This window comes from Apus apus, chromosome 3 (assembly GCF_020740795.1).
Source record: "Apus apus isolate bApuApu2 chromosome 3, bApuApu2.pri.cur, whole genome shotgun sequence".
NCBI classification, from domain to species: domain Eukaryota; kingdom Metazoa; phylum Chordata; class Aves; order Apodiformes; family Apodidae; genus Apus; species Apus apus.
Genome location: NC_067284.1, coordinates 75,114,229 through 75,137,921, shown reverse-complemented (window position 1 = coordinate 75,137,921; position 23,693 = coordinate 75,114,229). Strand labels below are relative to the sequence as shown.

Below are 23,693 nucleotides of genomic sequence, written 5' to 3'. Positions count from 1 at the left end.
TACAGATGAATCCCACGAGAGACCAAGAACAGACAGAAGCAATAAATATATTATCACTGCGTAGCTGCTAAGTTTTCACCCTCTTTGCTTTTGCATTAGCTGGCTTCCCAGGCCCTTCAGGATATCAGCCAGTGCCCCAGCACACCTGTCACAGTTAGCATGCCATACACACAAATCACCCATCCCATTCTTCCAGTCAGTGTAGCTTCATTCTTTAAGGTAGTAGGTCTTTCAAAAGTAGTCCTGAAGTTATGTTCAAGCTACTCAATGTATAGAAAGTGGTTGAAAGCAGTTAAAAGTAATTCTGACCAGAATTTGTAAAAAAGTTCATGGCCTTAAAAAACAAACCAAAAGAAACTCAATAACCTTTCTAGATTCCTGAGCCAAGTAAGCATTCCATAAAGCAACACACAAATCTATTTGACTTTCTGTAAATAAGTGGTAGTGAATGCAATCAGTTCTGGTGACGCAAAAACTGTCACTCATGGCTTTAGCTTATTTTTTGCTTGCTAGAGCCAGCCATGCAATTGCAAGTAAATCAATAAACCATGTCCCAGCTGGGATTCCTCTGTGTGTGCCCTATTTCTGCTAGACATTTACAGAACCTGTGCCTTTCTGTGCAGCTATGTTCCTGTATTTGGACACCAAGAGACCAAAAGCATCTGGGGGGGAAGAAAGTTAAACTCGGAGGAACCAGATCTGGACAACACCTGCGTTGACTCCAAGACAGACACAGAACAAACAGCCTCACTGCAAAGCTCACGTGACCTCTCGGAGCTCAGCCACCGAAAGCTGCCCATTTTGACCTAGACAGATCAAACATAGTGGTGTCACCTCTTCCTTGACTGCGAAGGCACACAGAACTGGTTCAAGTCCAAGCGAATAAACGTCCTACTTACTCTGAAACTAAGGGCGGCATTGCAACAGAAGGAAGACACACAGTTACGTTTTACCCCGCCTTACCCCACAGACTTGTACCATGAAGTCTGACTGCACAAATTACTGTCCCAGCCTAGGACAGACTGAAAATTAAGTCTTTCTACTAGAAAGGAAGCGGGGGAGCTGGGGTCCCACCTGCCCCGGCAGGCTCTCCCTGCAGCGCCCGTACCTGCAGACGGCTATCCAGGGCACCCCAAAAACACCAGCTCCCCCAGGAGCCCCACCCGGCAAGCCTGCGAGGTTCAAGCACCCCTCGAGCACCCCTCCACAAAACACCCCGTCTTGTTTGTAACTGCAAGGCCCCGGCCCAGAGCTCTAAACCCCGATCAGGACCCTCCAGCCACCCTCCCCGTCACAACCCCCCAGCCCCCAGCAGCGGCACCCCCCTGCTCCCGGCCGCCGAACCCCGCGACCACCTTCAGCCCCAAACCCTCCCCGGGAACCGGCCTCGCCTGACAGCCCTCCCCCGTTGGACACCCCCCCCCCGCCGCCTCACCTGAGCCGCGGCAGAGGGAGCCCTGACGGTGGCCCCGGAGCTGCAGGCGCGGCCCGGAGCCGCCCGCAGCGCCCGCCGGAGCCGCGGGAGGAGCGCGGAGCGGCCCCGCTGCCCCCAGGCCGCCGCCGCCGCCGCCGCCGCCATGTGGGGGGACCCGGCGCTGCCGCCAGCCTCGCACCGCCGGGCGAGGGAGGGCGGCGCGCGGGGCGGTGGGCAACAGCCAATCAGCGCTGCCGGGCGCCGCGCTGCACGCCGGGAGCTGTAGTCCGCAGCCCTCAGGCGCGGCGGGCGGGAGCAGGGCGGGGGAGGCGGCCGCCGACGCGCCTGGCTGGGGCGGGGGCCCAGGGAGCTCCTCCGCGCCCCGCGTCCCACAGCAGCAAGGGCAAAACCTGCCCTGGCAGCCTTTGTTGTCCGGCTTCCCACGCCCTCGCCTGGGCCCTTTAATAGGCAGAGCCCCAGGCCAGCAGGCCTGCCCTGCCTGCTTGGTGCCCTGGTGGGACATGAAGGGCTTGCCCGTGGGGTGTGCGTGCCGGCAGGGACAGGCAGAGACCAGGAGGCACGGCTGTCCTCAGCTGGGCAGCGTTTCTGATGGAAATTACAACTTCAACCTCAGCGCTGCCCAAGCCTCAACTAAAATCTGTAGAATATGGGCACAGTGGCCTCACAGTGAAAAGAGTCCAGTGGCCCCCTCTGGGCAATGGGTCTGCAGGGCGTGGTCGCCCATTGCGGAGCTGAACCTGCTCCACAACATGAAAGGAGGGCTTGGGTGCCCAAAATTTCCTGAGATGGTCTTCCCTGGATCTTGTCAGCTACTCTTCCAAAAGACACGTTTCCCTGAATTACTTTTCTTGCTCTTAATCTTAGAACGGTGCAGCTGTTGTGTTGCTGTAGCTGTTAGAAGTAAAACTCACACACTTCTACATGATAACTCTTGCCGGTTTAATAATTTTGTTTTCTGTTACCAAATCGCCTTGTCAGAGATATTTCTATTTGCTCCTAATGATTGAAAAAACTTTTAACAATCTGCTGCGTGGGCTTAGTGTTTGACCTGTGCAGTACTGGGCCTTACAGTTGCTTGTGTCAGCCACTATTTCAAGACAAGGTTACATGTCCTGGTGCAGATTCAGATGTTTAGTCAGGTTATACTTAAATCTTTGTTCTATTGCAAAACACTTTCTTAAGTCCAGTTCAGTCTTAAGCATTTAGACTTTAGACTTCATTCCGCCTTGAGGCTGGATAGAAACCAACAGAAAAGGGAATACAACATTGTTGTTGAGATTTTTTTCTCCCTTTTTTCTTCTCCCTCACCCTTTTTTTTTTTTTTTCTTTTTTTTTTCTTTTTTCTCAAAGCTGAAGCCATTTGGAAAGCAGTACAAACTTGAATCACCTGTGATGCAGCCAAAATAGCTATTCTGAAGCCATTCTCATCAATATGATGTCAAGGTAATACACATACAGATCAAAACAATGGAGAAGAAAACAAGGCAAGATACTGTTTTTAATTACAGTTTTCAAAGGATGCAGAAGCAAGCTTGATGTTTACACTTAGAGTAGCTTTATTAAGCACCAATTCTCTCTGTAGAACTGGAATAATTGTAATTAAAGCACTCCTGAAGTTAATGGAACAGCAAGTGATAATGAAGGCTGAAGTACAAAAAGCAGATTAGCTTCCTCTGAAAGGGAGTAATCGTTCAATTAAGTGAATCTTTCCATTGCTAAGAAAGATAATTAGATATAAAGTGAACAGTGATCAAAATTTGTTACAACCTCAGAAAGAGACAGAAATATCTGCAAGACTGCTATCCTTCTTTGTTAAATATTCTTGCCTATAGTGAAGTGTCTCATTTTGTGGTTCTGCAGTTATATATATTATATATATATTTATATATTATATTTATATATATATTATAGTTAAAGGCTATGTTAATACTGACTTACATCTGTGATCTGATTGAATATGGCACAGCTGAGCATATCAGGAAAGGTAAGAGATGAGATGCCTTTACATACTTGAAGCTGAGTATTTTTCCAGTTTTGTCAGACTGGACAGACATAGGCACATGTCATGAAACGAGAGAAAAAACAGCTTTCAAAGCTCCAGAGGCAACCTCTTACTCTCAGAAGTAGTGTCCTGGTTTGGCTAGGATAGGACCATAGGCCAGCTGTGGCACACAAGCTGTGAGCACTTGTAAATCGGCTGGGGGCTTAAGGTAGGAGGGGCAAATGCCAGAGCTCAAACTGGCCAGCAGGTGTATCCCATACTATAAACACGAGGCTCAATACAAAGGGGGGAAGCCTGCTTCTACTTTTTTGTTTCTCTTTTTTCTCTTTTCAAGGATTGTTATTTTTAGGGCTGTCAAAATCATGCTCCTAAGCACTGCTTTCCTGTTTGATGGGAGTGCCAAATATAGATTGTGTACTTGATATTTGTATTTATCTTATTTTTGCTGTTTCACTAAATCTGTATTTGTTTAATTGTGACCCATAGGTTTTATCTCCATTTTCTTTCTAGAGAATGGTGCCTGTCCTGAGATCCAATGCTGGAAGCCATCTTCAATATAGCACTGGGCTGACCTTGCAGCCTTCCTGTGCCGTGCCCTGCTATTTTTTAGCAGGAAGCACCATAGGCTCTCTTTTAGAGGAACTACAATGAGGAGAGAGATTTATTGGTAAACCTCAGAGCATGTGTGAGATAAAAGTGATTTGCTTTGGACATCCTAGAGCTGTTTGTGGCATCAGAGTATTCTTCAGTTCAAAGCACACAACTGCATAGTTATCTACATTTGAGAAATCCCAGGGAATTGATGATGCAGCCGAGGTTTGCGTTATAGTTTGCTTTCCTCATTAGGAAGAGGTGTGAGAGCCTTCCTGGTGTTTCTTCCTGCTAGCTGGCACAAAAGTACATCCAGAGTTCTCTAAGGTGTCCTACTTCTGTTGAATTAGAAAAGCGTATGCCACAAAGCACACAGAGTTAAAGGGTTTGGTAAGCACTCATGTCAAAGCTGCCACAAACCCAACAGTCTCTCACTGATGTGGAAGAAATTGGAACATGACCAGCCATTGTAATCAAATTGATCTGAAAATCATTGCTATGAAAACAGTCAGGCTGACTAGAAAATAAGCATCAATCTTGTCTTCTCTTCTGTACTGTCTGTGTGCTAGAGAAATCCTCTCCTACCTAATCTTATTATCCTCTTATTTTTCTGTATTTTCTTTGATGCTGTGTTTGAGTGGTATACAGAGTAACGGGCTGTAGATTACCAAGGATGCCAGCTGATGCTACATGTTAAAGCAAAGACTACATATGTATTTTCATACTTTTGCATGCCCATGCCACAGAAACAGAATTATGTAATGGGTAAAAACCAGAGATTGATATAAGAGGGGGGAAAAAGGAAGGAGGAAAAGAACGGAGGGAGGAAGGAAGGAAAAGGAGTTTTACTGTGAGCTTGACGTTATAATTTATGTATGACTATATCATTCTTGCCACCAAGAAGGCCAATGGAATCCTAGGATGCATAAGGAAGTGTGTGTCCAGTACGTTCAAAGAGGTTATTCTCCCCCTTTACTTTGCCCTGGTGAGGCTATATCTGGGATACTGTGTCCAGTTCTGGGCTCCCCAGTTCAAGAGAGACAGGGAACTACTAGAGAGAGTCCATCAGAGGGCAACAAAGGTGACTGGGGGATTGGAGCATCTCCGTTATGAGGAAAAGCTGAGAGAGCTGGGACTCTTTAGCCTAGAGAACAGAAGGCCGCGGGGAGACCTTATTAATTCCTTTAAGCATCTGAAGGGTGGGTGCGAGAAGGATGGAGCCAGGTCCTTCTGTAGTTCCCTGTGACAGGACAAGGGGCAATGGGCACAAGCTGGAACACAGGAAGTTCCACTTAAATATGAGGAAAAACCTCTTTATGGTGAGGGAGACAGAGCAATGGAATAGGCTGCCCAGGGAGGTTGTGTGGAGTCTCCTTCTCTGGAGAGATTCAAGACCTGCCTGGATGCAGTCCTGAGTGATGTGCTCTGGGCAATCCTGCTTTAGTGGGGCAGTTGGACTAGATGTTCTCTAGAGGTCCCTTCCAACTCTGACAATTCCATAATTCTCTCTTGACTTCCTTCCTGTAAATGAAACATTATCATCATGCCTTCAACATTACATAGTTGAGGAACAGTAGCACTTTGTGCCCTCCTGTTTTTTTGTTGGTGGTTTTTTTTTTCTCTCTCTCCTTTTTTTTTTTTTTTTTTTCTGGAAGTTCTGTGCAGGACAGTTGCTGTGCTTTTGTTTTTCTTGAATAGGATTGTGCAATCCCACTGTTAATGCAACGTTCCTGGTAAATAAGTTGTTTATGGGCTGTCCACAACAACTTTGCTAGTTTAACTGGGTGCTTATAACATTAATTCCTGAAAATTATGAAACAAATTATTACAGTGACACAGAACAACCTTGTCTAATAAAGTTGACATGGACATGACCAAAGGAAAGTTTAGGTGAAGTCATACACTGTCTCAGCTTAACTCTCTGCAAGCTTATTATGCCCGAGGCAGCTCCAGTTGTAGGTTTGGGCTTCATCGGTTAGCATACCTACATTTTTTAATAAATGACTGAATTCAGGGATGTGGTAAAAGGAGGTACCTGTGTTAGAAAACATCATTTTCCTTTTCTGCAGATGACCTGGACTCCTGATGCCCTCCTCTCTTCTGTCGTGAGGAACTCTTTTTTGTGTTAAAGAAATACTGCTTAACTTTATGGAGCAAAGGTAACTGTAGTGGTGGTGTGTGATGTTATGCACCACCAACACTCCAGGCTAAAGGCACTGGATCAGGGGGATGAGAATTCATCTGTACTTTGGACAAACAAATAATGATCTCCCTTTTTCCTCAAAGCACAGATCCAGTTCTTTGTCTTCAACTGCTCTAAGAGATGGGATTATGCCTTCCCTGCTCCAAGAGAAATGTATTGAACTCTGGCCTACATTACTAAAACAAAACAAAAAATACACCAAACACACACCCCCCCCCCCCCCCCCCCCCCATTTTCTGATGCAGATGCTGTCTTGCTCTCTTGAAGTTAGTCCTTGTATTTGGAACAGCAATAAATTCGGTTAAACAGCTATCCTGAACAGGGCAAGATAGAAGATGAGATGTGAAAGCACAAACAAGATTTATTGTAAATATTAAGAAGATTTTAAATATTAGACTAAGAAGGCATAAATTAGATTATATAAGTATTAAAATATTGGGGTAGCAAAACAGGGTACTAGGATCATAAAGGAAGAAGGTACCTTAACAATAAGATACAGAAAAAACTAGTTAATTTTTTGAGTGCTAGCAACTTAATTTATTAATAGGCTCTACAATGGATCTAAAACAATGAAAAAAAATACCTATAAGCAATGCAATAATACAATTACTCCAGATTTTTTTCTTCTATTTAGAAGGATCCTAAAATCTTAATTTTTCAAGTCTTCAATATTAAAACTTTTCTAAGATTTAAAGCTAGCTAATGAAGATGCGGAAGAAAAACTGGCATCACAAGACCTGCAGCATATGCCATCTCCCTGCCCAGAAGAGGCAGAGCAAATCTTGCAGAACTCAAGTAGCCCCACTGCTCTCCACCCCATGGAGCTGCTTGGCTCTGCAACGTGCCCACATCTTCTGCTCATGGTGACTCTACTAACCCCAGGCAGCTGCAGATGGTGGCTCAAATACCGTATGAACAAGGCAGATGGCAGCAGGTGTTTCTGCTGGTGCACTTTGTTTTGCCTCAGACATAAGCAAAAGGCAGTGGGGCTCCAGCCTTTCAAAGAGAGTGGCACAGTCTACTGCAGCCAGGAAAAGTCCTGAATCTCCTGTATGTTACATGACTGCAAAAATCTAACACGGCTTTCATGGCCACAGAAATGGGAATGAGGTCAATGATGATCAACAATCTGTTATTTTCTTGAAGAATGTGATGCCCAGGGGTCTTGCTGAAGTCAGTGTTAGAAATAGGTACAGGATACATTTAGAAAATCAGGCCATTAACCAGGTGAGAGTCAGGCTCCCTGCAGAGAAAGGATGATTCCTTGGAGTACACTCAATAGCACTCTGTCTAGCCTGCGTTTTCAAATGCCCTATGTAACAGCCTCCATCACATCCCTTGGTAACTATCCCGTGGCCTCACAGCTCCCATTTCTTGCTGTTCTGTTCAAGTGTTTCCTCTCAATGTATTTGTCCTCATCCTGCCCTCCTGTATTGCCTTTAAAATCCCTGTTTTGTGAGACTACCTGGGACCCCCACTTCCAAATACTCCAAGATTGCTTTTCCTACCCTTGTTTAAAGATTAACTGCTTCCCTTCTGTAGTGACCAGAAAGAGAGGTAGCATTGTCCCCTCCTCTGTGCTTTAGCCAACCAGAAGGGATCAGGGCTGTGCTGTGCTTGGCTAAGGAACAGGCATGAAACAGGGAGGCTCTGTGCAGCCTACACTACTGTGGACATTACAGTTGCATCAGAGCAGTGTCTGCTCCAGGCTTCCTCCAGGGAAGAGGTCCTACTCTCTGATTCCCAGCTAACATTAAAGCCTGGGCTCTGTTCTCCTTATTTTTTTGGATAGCAGATGTACCAATGCATCTTAAGGGAGGCATAGGTACATGTAACAACTGCAGCTATTTGTAGCTGAGAAAAGGTTCTACCTGAGCAGACCTCAACCAGGGAACACACACCAGCACACTCTTAGGATAAGTGAAACGACAACGGAAAAAGGCTTCTTCTGAAGCCTGAAGGAAGCCTTTGAAAAGAAAATCAGATCACAGCATGACATAGTTTACTCTGATTCTGATCTTGTCTAACATGGGAGCAGAAGCTCAAACCCTGTTGGGTCAGGGACACACAAAGTCACACAAACCAACTGTTAGGGTCCATTCTGGCATTAAAACCTGTGAGAATCAAAGGTCTGCGGTTTCACCTCCTTCTATGCAAGCTAAAATCAATAAATATTGCCCCCTGATTTCACAAGGAAAGAGCTGCAGTAAAAAACACCAACCCTTTCCTTCCTAGTGGTAAAGGGTATCGAGCAAAATTTGCCAGACTTTTGCTTCTAGTACCTCTTTTCCATATAGAAGGCACCCCGTAGCTCTGAAAGAAACCCCCTTGGAAAACTTTTGCTCCCCTAAAATCAGATGTCTGTAGTGGAATTAATCCCCAAGGAATGGTGGACTTGGCCATGCTAGGCTTACTGTTGGACTCAGTGTTCTTCAGGGTCTTTTCCAACAGAAACAACTCTCTGATTAGGAGTGAAGAACTCTTTAGGAAACAGACAATATCTGTGCATCCAAAGCCAATTCTAAATTAGCTAATCACTCTCAATTCCAATTTCACTATAACACTTCTCAAAGGGACAGTACATTCTGAGGTATGCTGAAAAAAAACAAAAACCAGAACAGTCTTCAGGTCACTAAGCTGCAAGGTCTGACTTTGAGAAGAATCTAGCTGGGTGGATGCATAATGTATAAACTCACAAGCATAAGCCTGTTTACAGTGATTATACAACAACATTGTGCCTGGGTGAGTTTGTCTCCATGTTAGCTAGTTCTGAGAACCACTTGTGTAGTGATTTACTGTTGGAGTTATCCGGAAAAGTGAGCTCTTACAAGCTTCTGAAACTGCAGCCAGGAGCAAGTGTATCAGGAAAAACAAAGCGTATGAGAGTTGATGCCTTAAATCTTGGCACAAGTAAGCTTGTCTCAACTTCCTTTGTTGCAATAGGAGACAAGGATGTTTCCAACAATGTGATTATTGCTTTTGTAGAAAGGAGGAACAACTGTTTAGTTCAAAGCAGTTTTGCCTATTTTCTTCTGTAGTGGGGATCCCCCAAGCTGTTTCTCAGCTCTTCAAATAACCCAGAGAATAAAGCGAGGTAATCTTTTGCATTTATACCAATGTAGCAGGATTGCATAGCACTCAAAGCAGTGGTTGATGTCCAGATAGCTTTCCTGCTTCTCTGCCTCTGGCACACTAATTCTTTGTGGTTGTCTGAACAGCAGAATTGACCTCTGTAAGCCCCACTTTTCTAAAAACAGTCCTCCAAATATTTTCTTCCTATGTGGAAACTGCTAAAATGATTGGGTAGAAAGAACTGTATCAGGAAAGATAAATGCTCTCTCATTAAAGAGGGTACCCAGATCATTCATTTTGGAGAAAGCCAAGGGAAGTCAAGGAAGCTCTGTCAATTTACAGTAGTTCAGGGAGAACCTCTAACCTGAAATGAAGGTACATATAACAAATATTTATCTACTGTTTTTAAATGTCTGGAGAAATAGCTGATGTCTGATCTTTATTTCACTAAAATCTACCCCAAGGTGCTCATTGAGTAGATTGAGGATGAATTCATGCTTTTAAAAAAGCAGATCTATATCTCAGTTATGTCTCAGCTGCAGGACAAGCGTGCTGTGTGGTAGCTACTGATCATCAGGGTTTGGCAGCTTGGGGAGGCAGGGACTGCTTGCTGAATCACAGGCTTTTCACAATCTGTGCTGCTATGAGCTGAAGGGCTTGGTCATGCCGGAGCAAACATCACTCATGCTCCAGTAGAAAGTGCTCTGTCCATACTCAGCAAGGGCTTGCCTGCAAGGAATTAAAGGCTAGCATACACACTTCAGAGCTTTGCTGTATCTGGGTAAAGGTGCCCCATGCCTTCAGGGCTTGAGCTCTGATCCAGGACAAGGCTAGCACTTGAGGAGTCATATTCTACTTTTGCTTTAACACTGAAGTTGACTAGAATAACTTCACTGAGATTAGTGCATTGCTTTAGCTTATACCACTGTACAATAATAACAGAACTTGGCTGTATTAACTGTTTCTTATTGTGCTCTGTGTTTCTGAGGATGCCTTTGCCAGTAAGGGTAAATTTCTGCAGAACTGTCTCTTATTTGGGGCAATTGAGAGATTTCTCTGGAATATTAATTTCTCAGCTTCTATCAGCATGGCCCGGAGGAACGATCTTTCACAACCTCTTTCAAGACAGGCATTGATCAATTCCCTACTATGTCTACTGCTTTCCTTGTCAGTGCTTGGACAGAATACTTTTCTAAAACAGGTATTAGTTTAAGCTGGAAAATATTCCTCACCAGTGAAAATGCTGTTGTTCTCACGACTCAGGTGGGATGCTGTTCCTCTCTTCTTCCTGTTAACAGTTTTAGTTGTTGAAAGGAATGTTGAACTAGACAAATATCAGGACATATAGAGTTTCACGGGAAAAATTGCAAGCTTTTGGCCCCAGTGAGTCACAAAAGGTCTGTCTCTGAAAAGCTCTGCATGTATTGCTGCCCAGCCTGCACCTTCCCCACCGAATGAGAGTGACAGGAACCACGCAGGTTGGAGGAAGGCAGGAATGGGATTGTTTGCCCTCTGCAGCTGTTCAGACTGCAAGAGAACAGACCCATCCTATCAGGGCAGTGACAACAGAGGACCAGCCTTGTGATTAGTGGGATACAAAGCCAAATGTGGATTTCTGCCTCAGTTTTCCTTGCACGCTTAATGGCAAGTGTTAAAAATTGAGCCTTTATAATATGGAAATGCCTCTCACTCTCACAAGAACTGTCTCTCTGAGTACAGAGACATGGGAGATGGAGTGTAGCTGCCATGGCCACAGAGGTATCATTCAAATCCTTATGCTTGTCCATGTAAGTGCTAATAGCTTGGCTAACAGTGATCACTTTGCAGACTATTAAGCACTTCTCTAAGGGTATTGTTGGTATGGTCTAAAGCTAGATTTCTTTCTAAACTCTGCATCCTGCAGGCAACAGTTAAAGTTTACAGAGGGCCCAGATGAGATCAGCGCTTTGCTGTGTGAAGCACTGAGTAAATACACAGAAGAGAGCCCCAGGTCCAAATTACAGTTCTGAAAGAAACTGACGTGAAAGGAAAGGGAATTCATGTGTAGAAACAGACATTTTAGTACAACGAAATAGTACAGGACAGAGATGAGCTGGGAGGACAAATAAATAAATGGAAGCCAATTGTCAGGTAAAGCAAAGGCTCTCTGATTTAAATACCATAGCTGGAGAAGTAACAAGTACACTTCTTTTTATTGTAAGTTAGATCTATACACTATAAGAAGTGAAAAGTGTTTTATTAAGGTTGCAGTTTTTCAGTGCAAAGTTATTAGTGCTTTATTTTATGGAACAATGGCATATGTATTGGTGATGTGTGATGTTATGCACCATTAACACCTCAGGCTTGAGGAACTGGGTCAGTGGGATGAGAATTCATCTGGTTTGGACAAAAAGTCAATGATCTCCCTTTTTCCTCAGTATGCAGATCCAATTCTTTGTCTTCATCTTCTCTAAGAGAAGGAGTTATGCTCCCTCTGCTCCAAGAAAATTGTGTTAGACTTTGGAATGCATTACGAAAAAAACACAAACAAACAACAAAAAACAAAAAACTCCTCTTTGCTGATACAGGTGCTGTTTTGCTCTCTTGAAGTTAGTCCCTGTATTTGGAACAACAATTAATTCAGTGAAAAAGCTTGACATATAATCTTATGAAATATTATTAACATTTATTTTATCGTGAAGCTGAATTCTAGTCTGTTAAGCATCCCCTCAAGGTAAGTGAAACAGTAATAAACAGCTTTCTGAGAAAGTTAATCTGTGTCCAAAGAGCTTTATCAAATGAGTTACAAGGCCAAAAATGGAACAAAACAAAATAAAACAAAATTATAAAAACAACTGGGCATCTTTGTGGGTTGCTGGCATTTTTGTTTTCTTGATGTTTATGTCAAAGACTATATTTTTTCAGATTCTTTTAAGTTCCATATTTAGTTATTCTGTCGTTTCAGATCCCCTGGGCACCACAGTTATGTTGAGTTCTTGCGAATCACAATAAAAAACTGTGGTTAAGCAAACCCAATCTCACAGAATATTTCTGTCTTTCACATCTTTGGCTATTGTTTAGTAAAAGAAAGACAGAAAGGAGCTGTTTGAAGATTCACTCTGTTGTCTCATTTCCTCTTCTTCATGTTTTCCATATTGTAAATTTCTAAGCTGTGATTCCAAAAAAGGTGAAAATGTGACAATGCCTTGGAAAAATTTTCTTTGGGTTTTTGGATAGCGGATAATTACTTTGTTGTGAATTGTTTAGTCACTTAGGTAGCGGAAAAGTGGGCCTGAGATGCCTTTAGAGGAGAAGAGAATCCTGCTCTCCTGGTTTCTGTCACTCACCTTAACATTGAATATTTGAAATAGCCTACAAAGCAAGAGAAAATCAGGCCCTTGAGAGGCAGCTGTCTGCACTCCATCTAACCTCAGAGAAGCCATCAAGCCAGTGGTTTTGAAGGTTGTGACAACTATGCCCGCTACATTTGAGAGGAGATAATCTTTATTTTCTGTAGCAGATGCTCTTCTAAAGTTTTTAATGCACTGCAATGGTAAGTGCTCAGACCTTGTGCCTGGCTAACCACTGCGCCACTGAAGTACTCTGTTCTGAGGAAATGAGAACGGGTTATTAATTTCATGGGGAAAAGATATGTAGGACAGTCTATTGGCCTTATGTTTCCTCGAGGATAGTGATGTACTCATTAGGATCCCAGCCTTGGAAATCTGGTTTCCAGACCCAGTTATTCCAACTTCAAATGCTGTGGGTGTAAAGAAAATTAATTCTAAAATAAAACACAAAAGTGAAACATGCTGATTTGATTCTGGCCTGAATGGGCTCTGCTGAAAAGTCTTTACATCTTAGCCTGCAAAATGCCTTTTACTTTTTGCTTTTACTTTTTGCTTGTGGTTAAACACAGATTGGCAGCAAATGTAGAGAAAAAGAAGGATGAAACAAGGACATAGAAGTGGGATTGAGATACCTGATTTTAGTATTACCTTAAATTTCAGATACAGCTGAAAATGATACCTACAATCAAGAAGCCTGGAGCCAAACACTCTTAAAACCTGTGTGACCTTAAGCTTCTAGGATGATTTTGCACCTTTTCAGTTAATTGTATAATTATTTATATATAAAAAAATATACATATATAAAATATATATTTATAATTGTAATTGTATAATTGTTCCATTAAACTTCCAGTGTACTTTCACAGGAGATTTTCTCCACATAACTGCTGCTGTATCTATAGTGCAACATAGGATCCATGAAAAACAGTGAGAGTATTTAAAACAGGCAGGGAATGAGTGAAGGAAAAGCCATCAGTCCCAAGGCAGAGCGAGATGGATGAAATGACTGCTGTGTAATTTCAGATGTCCACTGTCGGGAATTTATTTTATCTTCACTCACTTATATGAGCTTCAGTATATAATTTTTCTTCATCTTTGGCAAAGTTATGGAAAATAGGAAACCTACATATTCCTTCTCCAAATACTGAATTTTGAACAGGAGGTGGCTTTGGGAAAAATGTAAAAGCAACTCCATGCCTTATTTCTTAGCAGTCTGAAGAGACTCCTTTTTCAGATTACACATTTTAAGAAGGATTACTTGCTTAAAAAGAAGCTTGTGCTGTCAGCAAGGTTTCCAAGGGGTAATTCTACTCTTTTCAAGCTGGACACACTATCTGTACTGCACAACACATTAGGGCCAGGACCTTGCTATGCTGAAGTTAATGGAGCAGGTTCAGTCCCGTAGTACAGTGCCTGGATCTGGAGAGGAACCAGCTCAGATAAAGGGAAATGCAAACATAGTGCCACAGCAGCTGCACCCTAACAAAGATAATTTGTGTGCATGCAGCAGAACACTGATAAAACTGTTCTGCTTCTGGAACTACTACTTCACTGCCAGTCCAGGACTCTTTGCACTGTGCTTGTTACATGCTGCTGACAGAGTTTTGGAAGGAGTGACAAGATACACTAAATAGTCCTCATTAGAGATGTGAAATAGGAATATTTGTTTGATTTGTTTGATTTTACTTCCTGTGCTTGCTTCTGCCCTCTCTCATTGTTATAGTCTGGTAGATGGGAACCTCCAGCCTCTAGCTTAAAGTGCAGCTGCACTGTCTTCCCACTTGTTAACTGTGCCAGTGTTTAATTCATTTAACTTCTACAGATGATGGAGAGGTAACGTTGAAGAGAAACTGTCACAGTGCTGTCACAGAGCCAAGGTGTATCTCAATGTCTCACTGCTCCAACAGCTAAATGTGCTTGAGTCCAGGGTAGGGACTGAACCGCTCCTTTCCTATGTTAGGAAAAACACCTTGTAGTCTAGACCTGCCATAGCACATCAGTCTGCAGATCCTTAGGCTGGAGTATGTATTTGCAACAGAGGTAAGACCAAAACAAAAGCCACCAGTATTTCAGACTCTCTTTGCTTATCTTTCCAAGTGACTCCAACTTACTGTGATCATTGGAGTTTTATAATTGTGTTTCACTGCCTGCTAGCACCTCTTTTTCTCCTTTTCAGATTGCCATGACCTCCAGCAATCACAGAGGTACTTGTCAGAGGGAAAAAAGCGAAGAGAGAAGGGGGAAAGCTGGCTGGAAATTTTCACTAAGAAATTTAGTAGGACAGGAAGGAAATTGGAAGATCATTGATATGATTCTATTGCTGTTGCAGATGGCCATGTCACAAACTTGCTCCTTTACTGTTGCTGAGAAGCCAGTTTATAGCCAAGGAAATCCTATGACTATAAACCTTCTTCTAAGTTTTGACCTAAAAAAAATTTGTCAGTAGTTTATGCACAAGTTGATCTCTGTCTTCTATGCCTCTTTTCCTGGCTTTTGATTCTTGTGTACCCCTTCTTAGAGCAGATGAATCATCAAATGATTTGGTTGGAAGGGACCTTAAAGATCATCTAGTTCCAACCCCTCTGCCATGGAGGAGGGAAGCAGCACACCTCTTATATGTCTGTTATTAGATGTGCTGTTAGCATGAGCAGGGAAACGGAAAGCCTTTCTCTGCACTTGTTCTGCTGTAATTAATTCTGCTCTTGTGCAATCAGATCTGTTCTCACTATTCTTTAGGTGCTGATAAGTGTTGCTACTTTTTGGCAAAGTCATTCCTGGAGGCCCTCAGCTACAGAACAGTGCTATAAACTCCCAGTGCCATCAGACATGGCACATATCTTGATAATATTCCTATGTGACTCAACATTCTCCTTGCACCTTTACAGGATTAAGAAGGAAGAATCTTCACCTGGCTGATTGGCTAGACATACATTCTAAGATATATTCTTTCAGCAGCTTAAGTCCAAACTCTGCCTTTTCTATTAAAATTAATTCTTACTCAGTACATGGGCTTCTGGAAATCACTTTCCTAATATTATCCCCACATGGTTTGGGTTTTTCTGAAGACTATATAATGTTGGTGGTAACAGACAACCTATGACTCATAAACATAGGATCTTCTGTCATTTCATGACTGAGGAAAAAGAGATAAAGTATGATGCAGACGCATGACCTTCTGTTTTGTGTTCTTTAATTTAATCTCATTTCCGTTAGTCAGGGGCCCATGGTAATCTGTTTTTTCCTGTCAATACTTCCCCTGATTTGCTAGTGGCTGCAAATTGTATACAACAAATTTCATCAGAGTACCAGATTTCTGAGTTAACATAATTAGTGAAAATATTTGACGAGTCCAAAGATATTTGACAGATCCTGAAGAGCCTCACCAGCCATCTCTTTCTAGGCCTTCTCTTTGAGCAGAAATTTCTTTGTCATTTTTAGACAGTGCTTAATCAGCTGAAGTCAAAATAACAGACCGGATGCTGTCTGAATCACACTGCTACTTCTTTGTTAAATAGAAAATATAATAGCCTATCCTCAAATCTCATGGAACTATTTAAGACTAGTAGGGATAGCTTTTTAAAGAACCTTGCCACCAGGCTTGGATCAGTACTTTCCCTGCTGACTGTGTACTTTTCGTATCTATGCACTCAGTCATAGCAATAGTCTTGCCCTTACTGCACTTTAAATAAGAATGTGTGTAGAGCAGAAACCAAGATATTATTTACTGCTTGCTCATTTATCAGTTCTCTCTAGTCCATACCATCTCAATACATAGCAATGCCATTTCTTAAATTTATTAATTTCTACAAATAAGCAGCATTTCTCCATTGATTTTTGTAAACACTGCAAGCTCTCTCTGACACACGCTGATGTTTTCCAATGAGTTTTCTACTTCCAGTTTTGGATCTCCAAAGCATCAAATCACTTATGAGTGCTTCTTATCTGTGAAGCTCATCCTTACAGCTGTTTTCCCCTGGATGGGGATGTACATAGCAGGTAGGATTTATTAGCCCAGATACAATTGTGGTCTGGATAAGGGCTAGCCAAACTCAGAAGCTATTGTGTCATGTGAGGTGATGCAGGAGTAGGTACAAAAGGGAGATAATAGTTATCTTAATTCCCCAGGTAAATCCCTTCCTCCTTTTTTAGAATAAGAAGAAATTCTGTACCTTTGGTAGTATTTTATATGCTTCTGCTGTAGCATATTTCTTTTATCTCTCAAAGTTTATCCTATTAAACTAAATAAGTACTTTGATTTTATATATTAATCCGTTAATGATAAGCATATGCAGTTGTTGGATTCTTTTGTAATAACCTGTGCCATACTGTAACCAAATCTAAACAGCAGGAATCCTTATTTTTTTTTAGTTACTTGCAGGGAAAAAAAATAAATTAAAATATCCTACTCACTGGATCAAGAAACATCTAGAACAAAGTAATATTTAAGTACTGTTGCTACTCTTTTCCATGGCGAGTTTAACTGACTTTCTGGACAGTGCATACCTCTAACCAGGGTTCAAAATTAAGAGAACATCTGGGCTCTTAACCCTCTTTTTGTGGGTTTTGTGCTTGTGGACGTGTTGGTTGGGGTTTTGTTAATTTATTTGTTTGAAATGGAAATGCTGGTAAAGTAGTGTGGAAGGAATGAAATGCCAAGTTCTTTCTGACAACATAGGTCATGAGGAAAAGGAGGGAGGGGTATGACACGTTTCCCCTTAACCTTTTCCTCAACAGTGTACTAGTTTTTAGGGTGCTCAGGCACATTGCTGCTTCTCAGCGAGGAGGTAGGAGCCCACCTTTCTCACCTCCCTGGCCACACTCTAGTCAGAACACTCCTGAGTGGAGCAGCACCATCAGTCCGTCTTGATGCCGTGCACTGCACTGAGAAATTAGCTTTTGAGCCAGAGTGAAAGAAAAACCCTCTTCAGTCTTACAGCTAAGTCATCCTCTTCTGTCAGAAGAGGAACATGACTGCTGTTCACTGCTTATCCTGCTTTGAGAATGCCAGGATAAAACTCGCCCCCAAGCACAGCGAGCGGAGACCGCCCGTCCCCCCCGGGCGCTCCGGCCTGGGGCTGCAGCCCACCCGCTGGGGCGCAGCTGGGCCTGAGGGGAGGAGCGGGTGGGTCACTGTCATTGTTATTATTTTCATTTTTATTTTTTAAACTGTCCTAGCGGGTTTTTTTCCAACCTTAGTGTCTCTCTCACATATGCCCTTTTGTCTTCTCCTGGAAGAGTAGTGGGGTGATAAATGAGAGCATCTGTCACATGGTTATTGGCTAAAACTGTGACAACACTTTAATGAACAATTTAATGATTTTAATTATTATGTTCAGTAAGCAATGGCACCTGAATCCTAAACAGATGCCCAATGCACAAACCACACATAACAAAGCTTTATTTTATGTAGAATTATATTAAGGCCTGTCCACTGGATGGGTTTGAAAGTGAGCTGTGTACCTGTAATAGAATGTCCCTGTCCTCCAGTTCTTCTTTGAGAAAAGATAAGCATTGTTAGATTAGGCTCATGGAGTCAGACCCTGGAAGTAAAATTACTATTTTGTGAATTCTTTTTCTCTGATGTGAGATGACAAAACATATCAGAATCATGCAGTAACCGCCAGCCATACAGAAGAAACAGAGGTGTGTATTCAGGATAACAGGAAGGAGTATAAGCAAAAAGGGAGGTCTCAATGCCAGAAACACCTAAATACCTTTCCAGGAACCTTCACTAAATTTTTAAGTCTTTAAATTCTCCTTGAGATGCTTTGACCTTTCAGTTTTGCTTGGCTGTACTTCTTTGCTCACGCATCCAAAATTTTACTCAGACTTAAGTAAGAATTACCATTGAGCTACCTTAAAACCCGAGTTCCAAGGACGTGTCCTGTAATTCAACTTGCCATGTTGTCCATAATTAACCCTGCTGGTACAACGAGAAGACTCACTTCAGCATGAATAAATGCAATGTTAAGAACATTCCCTGGTGCTTTCTAAATGTCCTTGCCATTCTCGGTTGTACTGAGTAAGGGCAGTAAAAGCACTATATGCAGATGCCTTGATAGGTATCAGGAAGGGGAGAGTAAGGTAGAAAAGCTGTGAATGATGAATAGCAACTGTTATGGTTTCAGTGGGCCAAGCTGATTTTATGGTACTGATGTGAGGGTCTAGAGAGAGGGTCTTTAGGACCTTGAGGGATCTAGTAAGAGTGGAAAAGAGAGGGGTCAGTATTCCCTCCCATTTCCTGCCATAGCCTATAAAAGCCAGGAGTAACAGAAGTCCACTCCAATCCTGCTCCCTTCTTTGCTGCTTCACTGCACGTGGAGGTTTGGAGAGAGGTTCCTGCTTTTCCATGAACTCAACACATGCTCTGCAGGATCTGAATCCATCAGGTGCTGGGAAGAGCAGTAGACCCGTCTCCTGAGTTGGCCCTGCCACAAGGGACCCTCAGACACCTATCTCTGTGATCATCCAGATCGAGTTTGTATATACTTGTATGTATTTTTTCCTCATCCTGTATTCTATTGCCCTTTCTCTGTTCTGGTAAGCTGAACTTGAACTGTGTTCAAGTTTTAATGTGAAACCTTTAAGTCTGTCTACCTTGTTCCCCTTTTATCTTTCCTTGGGATGGTGAGGGGTAGAAATGAACAGCAATTTTCTCCTCTGGTTTTTGGTTCACCCTGACCACTAAACTGAGGCAGCAACCCAGTGAATAATTTCCTTTTTCTCTATAATCATGAAGGTTTTGCCTTAGCTTTTTTGCTTATTAGCAGTTAATCTCACTTATTTAGTCTAGAAGTGTGAGCCATTAAGAACATGGAATTTGGTCCCAAGACTTTCCCCTGAAATTCATCCAAAACCTTCCTGAAGATCAGGAAGAATTTCTGACTTATTTGAATGTTTTCTCTCTATTTCAGGAAAACTTCAGCAGCAGGGCTTGGGCAACCAGCCCTGTCAGGTGCCATCTTGCACTTGAGAAGGATGCAATATCTTCACTAAGCTTTGAAAAAGCCTTTGTGTATAGTACAGTTAAGGGCACTCAGAAATCAGCACTTCAGTTTCCAAGTGAAGGGAATAATGAAATGCAAAGTACCATTATCTCTCTGGCACAAACAGCTCACTTTGCCATACTGCAAAAAACAGCCTTTCAGTGTGCCAGATAAAAGTCTTCTCTCTGGTTAATTGCTAATAGAAAATTTGCTTGGGGATAAAGTCTGCATCTTTCCTCTTGTCTGTGGCAGCACTCTTTGACACCTGAAACATGAGATTTAAGGTGCTGGTACTATGATCTTTCTTTTGCCTGCTTTTTCTTCCTTCAGCTTCCAAACTAAATCTTGTGAAGCACCAGCCAGAGGAAATGTATGGAGAGTTTAGCTGTATGCTGAGAAAGCACAGGTCCAACTGTGCTAAAGCTTTAACTTTTAACTTAATAACTTTTCTGCAGGACCTTTTATAATGATAAAGAAAAGTCTGTAGAGTTTATAAGTCTCTCCAAGTAATCTTGTGTAATGGCATAAGTGAATCTTGCATCCACATTGCAAAGAGACAGGGAAACTGACTTGTCTAAAATATCATCTCTAAATAAAAGAAAACCTCTCAACTATTCTCTTTTCTCTAAAGGATGTACTGCAACCTCCTCAAAGACATTTTTTCTGAACTCCATCTGAGATAAACGTTGACAAAAGCATCAGCTTTCTGTTCTTTCACTAAATATAATAGCTATTAATACTATAATGACCACCCAATCATGAAGACCTTCCTATTAAAACGCAAACATCTTTTCTCACTTTAGTGTAGCCAAGGCCACCAAGTTCATAAAAGACCCATTTTGTAAATGCCAAGTTATTCTTTTATGCTGAGGTTTCTGGGAAACACATCAAGAGCAGTAAAGATATTACTATATCTTGATGTGTCTACAACCTGCTCTGTAGAACTGGCATAATAATCAAGTATTGGATTTTGCTTGATGCAAGAAATGTCCCTGAAAAGAAAAGGCATATTGATTTAACATAGAAATGAATATATATAAAATTAATAATATTTAAAGAAAATAAGCAACCTTTCATTTTGTATAGAATAAGAATGTTTATTTTGACCCTTATGTTAAGAGGACTCTTAAATGTCTGGGTTTACTTTTTCATTTAACCTTGAAAAATACTGATGTTTTTTGTTTTTAAATTAAATATATTTGTCATGTTTTTGAGAAGCTGCAGAAAATAAGAGACCATTTGGGAATCTTGGTATTTTTTACCCCTTTCTGGGAAGCTGAAACTGCCAAATTTGATCCAAAGAACCCAAAACTTCTGGTTTCCACAAAACAACACAGTTCAGTACACTTACCTGTTAACTTTTTTTTAATGTGCAGTTGTAATTCATATTGTAAAATACTTTTTTGTTTGGTTGGTTTTGGATTCCTAATCCTATTTTCCATTTGGCAGGAGAAGAAATAAGCTCAGATAAACAGTCTTGTACTTAAAAGTGAGCCCTACACAGCTGATGTCTTTCCACCAAATGAGTTCACATAACTAAGCACTAATGCACCATCCTACAACAGGTCAGTAAAATAGGTCAGCACATGCAGATGACTTGGAACAGGTGTAGGAAGCCATACATCAGTCAATAAGTAGTTTTGTAGTAAATACTTAGATCACCTCTTAATTCTGTGTTAGCTGAATTAAAGTTGAGAGCTGAATTTATGGGGTTTTTTTGTAATAAAAAAAAAAAGTGTTTACAGCTAGATGGTGCCATAGACTCATGCAATCCCAACCAAATTAGAAATGCTTTATAAGAGGACTTCTGCATAAAGTATTGTACAAAAGAAGGTTGTAATCTAGGAGTCAAACTGCTTCAGAGAGTCTGTTTTGCTGTGTGCGGTACTGCAGGAGTAGTAGTCATTTCAGAATTATTTCCTGTCCCATGGCACTGCCCAAGTCAAATAGAAGTTACAGTAAGACCCCTCCATGAAGCAGCAGAATTGAGGTGGTAATGAGGAATTTCAGTGATGGAGGAAGAGGTGTGCTTCCTGATAGATACTGAAACTCTCTCTAAGCTCTAATAATCTTAGCAGAGGCTTCAGACACTGATAGTTTGCTTTAATGCTTGAGGTCTTTAGTTGTGCACATGGAAGTGCACATGCTCTGGTGATCCCGTCCTGATGAATATTGTATTCAGATTTTATTCTTTACCTTTAATAGTTATCCAGTTCTTTCAGTTACTTTTCCCTGACTCCTCTAAAGTTCTGAAAAACAGCAAGTATTTAAAAAAAAACAAACCACAAACTGCCACAGATATGTTATGTAGCTGGGGGAAACAGCAAATTAAGTATATTTATCAGGTTTATTTTCCAGATGGTGTACTTCCATACTGCTCCTGAGGTTCACAGAACTATTTTAGTTGAATATTTTCTCTGCTTCCTAACAATTTAGATTTTGAGGTCATCTTCTAATTTTTACATTACTATGTATCACAGTATAAATGACACTGAGTACAGATGCATCATCACTACATTAATGCATTTGACAGAGCATTTGAACTCCGTGTCTTACCAGCTTGAACCCAATGACAAAGTCTGAAGAGAAACAACACATTTATTAGGAGGCAGAGCTGAGCTGAACTAGGCAATGTGGTTTTCTTGAATATCTTTCCATATAGCACATGCATCTTTCTAGAAGGATAATTTTCTCTGTTGCTCTGGAGCTCACTGTAGTTTGTGTGATTATCATGGTTTGGGCTCAACATGACAACAAAAGAACAGCTACGTGGTGGCTCTCCTAACCCCACCCCACACTACACACACTCTGGGATGAGGAGGACAAGGCTCATGGGTCGAGACAAAGGACAAGGAGGGTTCTTCACTGATTAAGGTCCTGGGCAAAACAGACTCAACCTGGGGAAAAATTAATAATTTAATTTCACACTAATCAAACACACACAGGACAGAGACAACACAAAGATCTGCACTGGAGAGGAAGAGCGGTGCTGGTAGTTGGTGAGGAGAAAGGGGAAGAAAGTGCCCTAGCAGAAGATTCCCTGCAACCCATGGTGAGATAGCAGGCTGTCTCTCCGCACTTGTGGAGGGACGTAGTGGAACATTCCCTGAAAGTGCCAGGAGGGGTGAACTTGGCCAGTGGATGTGGATTTTGTGGCCAAAGGGTTTGCTGCCAGTGGATTCTGATTACGCAGCTTTGGAAGAGCCCTGCGCCAGGGGAGTTGGCAGTTTCCAAAGCAGCCTGTGACTCTGTGGGAAGCCCAGGCTGGAGCAGCTTGCTCTGGACCTCATAGGAAGGACTCATGAAGGAGAGGTTCGTGGAGGACTCCCATGGGAGGGACCCTGTGGGGAAGCAGGGAAGGACTGTAAGTAATCCTTCTTCCTGAGGAGGATGGAGCGGCAAGACCTACCAGGCTGTGAACTGACTCTAAAACCCCCTCCCCTGTCCCCCTGTGCCGCCGGGGGGAAGGAGGGAGAGAAACTGGGAACAAAGTAATTTGGGCCTGTAGAATAAGGGAGGGGTGGGGTAACATATGCAAGTACTACTCTTTGTGTTCTGTGTCCTGGGTGTGTTTGATTAGTGTGAAATTAAATTATTATTTTTTCTCCAAGTTGAATCTCTTTTGCCTGGGACCTTAATCGGTGAAGAACCCTCCTTGTCCTTTGTGTCGGCCCGTGAGCTTTGTCCTTCTTATCCCAGTGTGTGTGGCGGGGGGAGTTGGGTGAGTGGCCATGTGGCTGTTCCTGTTGTGTTGGGCCTGAACCATGACATAATTGGTGAGCCAGCCAGGAGAGAGTCAAGGAACCAGAAGAGTGATCACGATCCATGGTGAAGTCATGCATTGACAGACTAGGAATGGGAATCAGGCTGAATTGAGACCTATCTGAAATTTAGATGCCAAAAAGTTCAATGAGCTACTGAGACCACCTGTCTTCAAGTGCTACTTAAAACTTAAGTTTCTGTTCTGGGCCACAAGAAGGATCCTTAGTCTCTAACCTTGAAATCACTGAGTAGATTAATATCTGGCACTTCCCTCTGCATTATAAGTGTCTTACAACTGAATTGATCTAGAGTG

The 23,693-nt window shown here is 42.2% G+C and overlaps 1 protein-coding gene across 3 annotated transcripts in view; it reads right to left on the bottom strand.

Annotated features, from left to right (window-relative positions):
- The window catches only part of MOCS1 (molybdenum cofactor synthesis 1), a 31,009-nt gene extending 29,402 nt beyond the window's left edge, over positions 1-1,607 (bottom strand). For all 3 annotated transcript variants that reach the window (XM_051613202.1, XM_051613203.1, XM_051613204.1), the window contains exon 1: positions 1,436-1,607. In XM_051613202.1, the coding sequence (XP_051469162.1) occupies positions 1,436-1,579 (144 nt within the window). In that variant the 5' untranslated portion in view covers positions 1,580-1,607. The remainder of the gene's footprint in view (positions 1-1,435) is intronic.
- Positions 1,608-23,693: the final 22,086 nt, after the last annotated feature.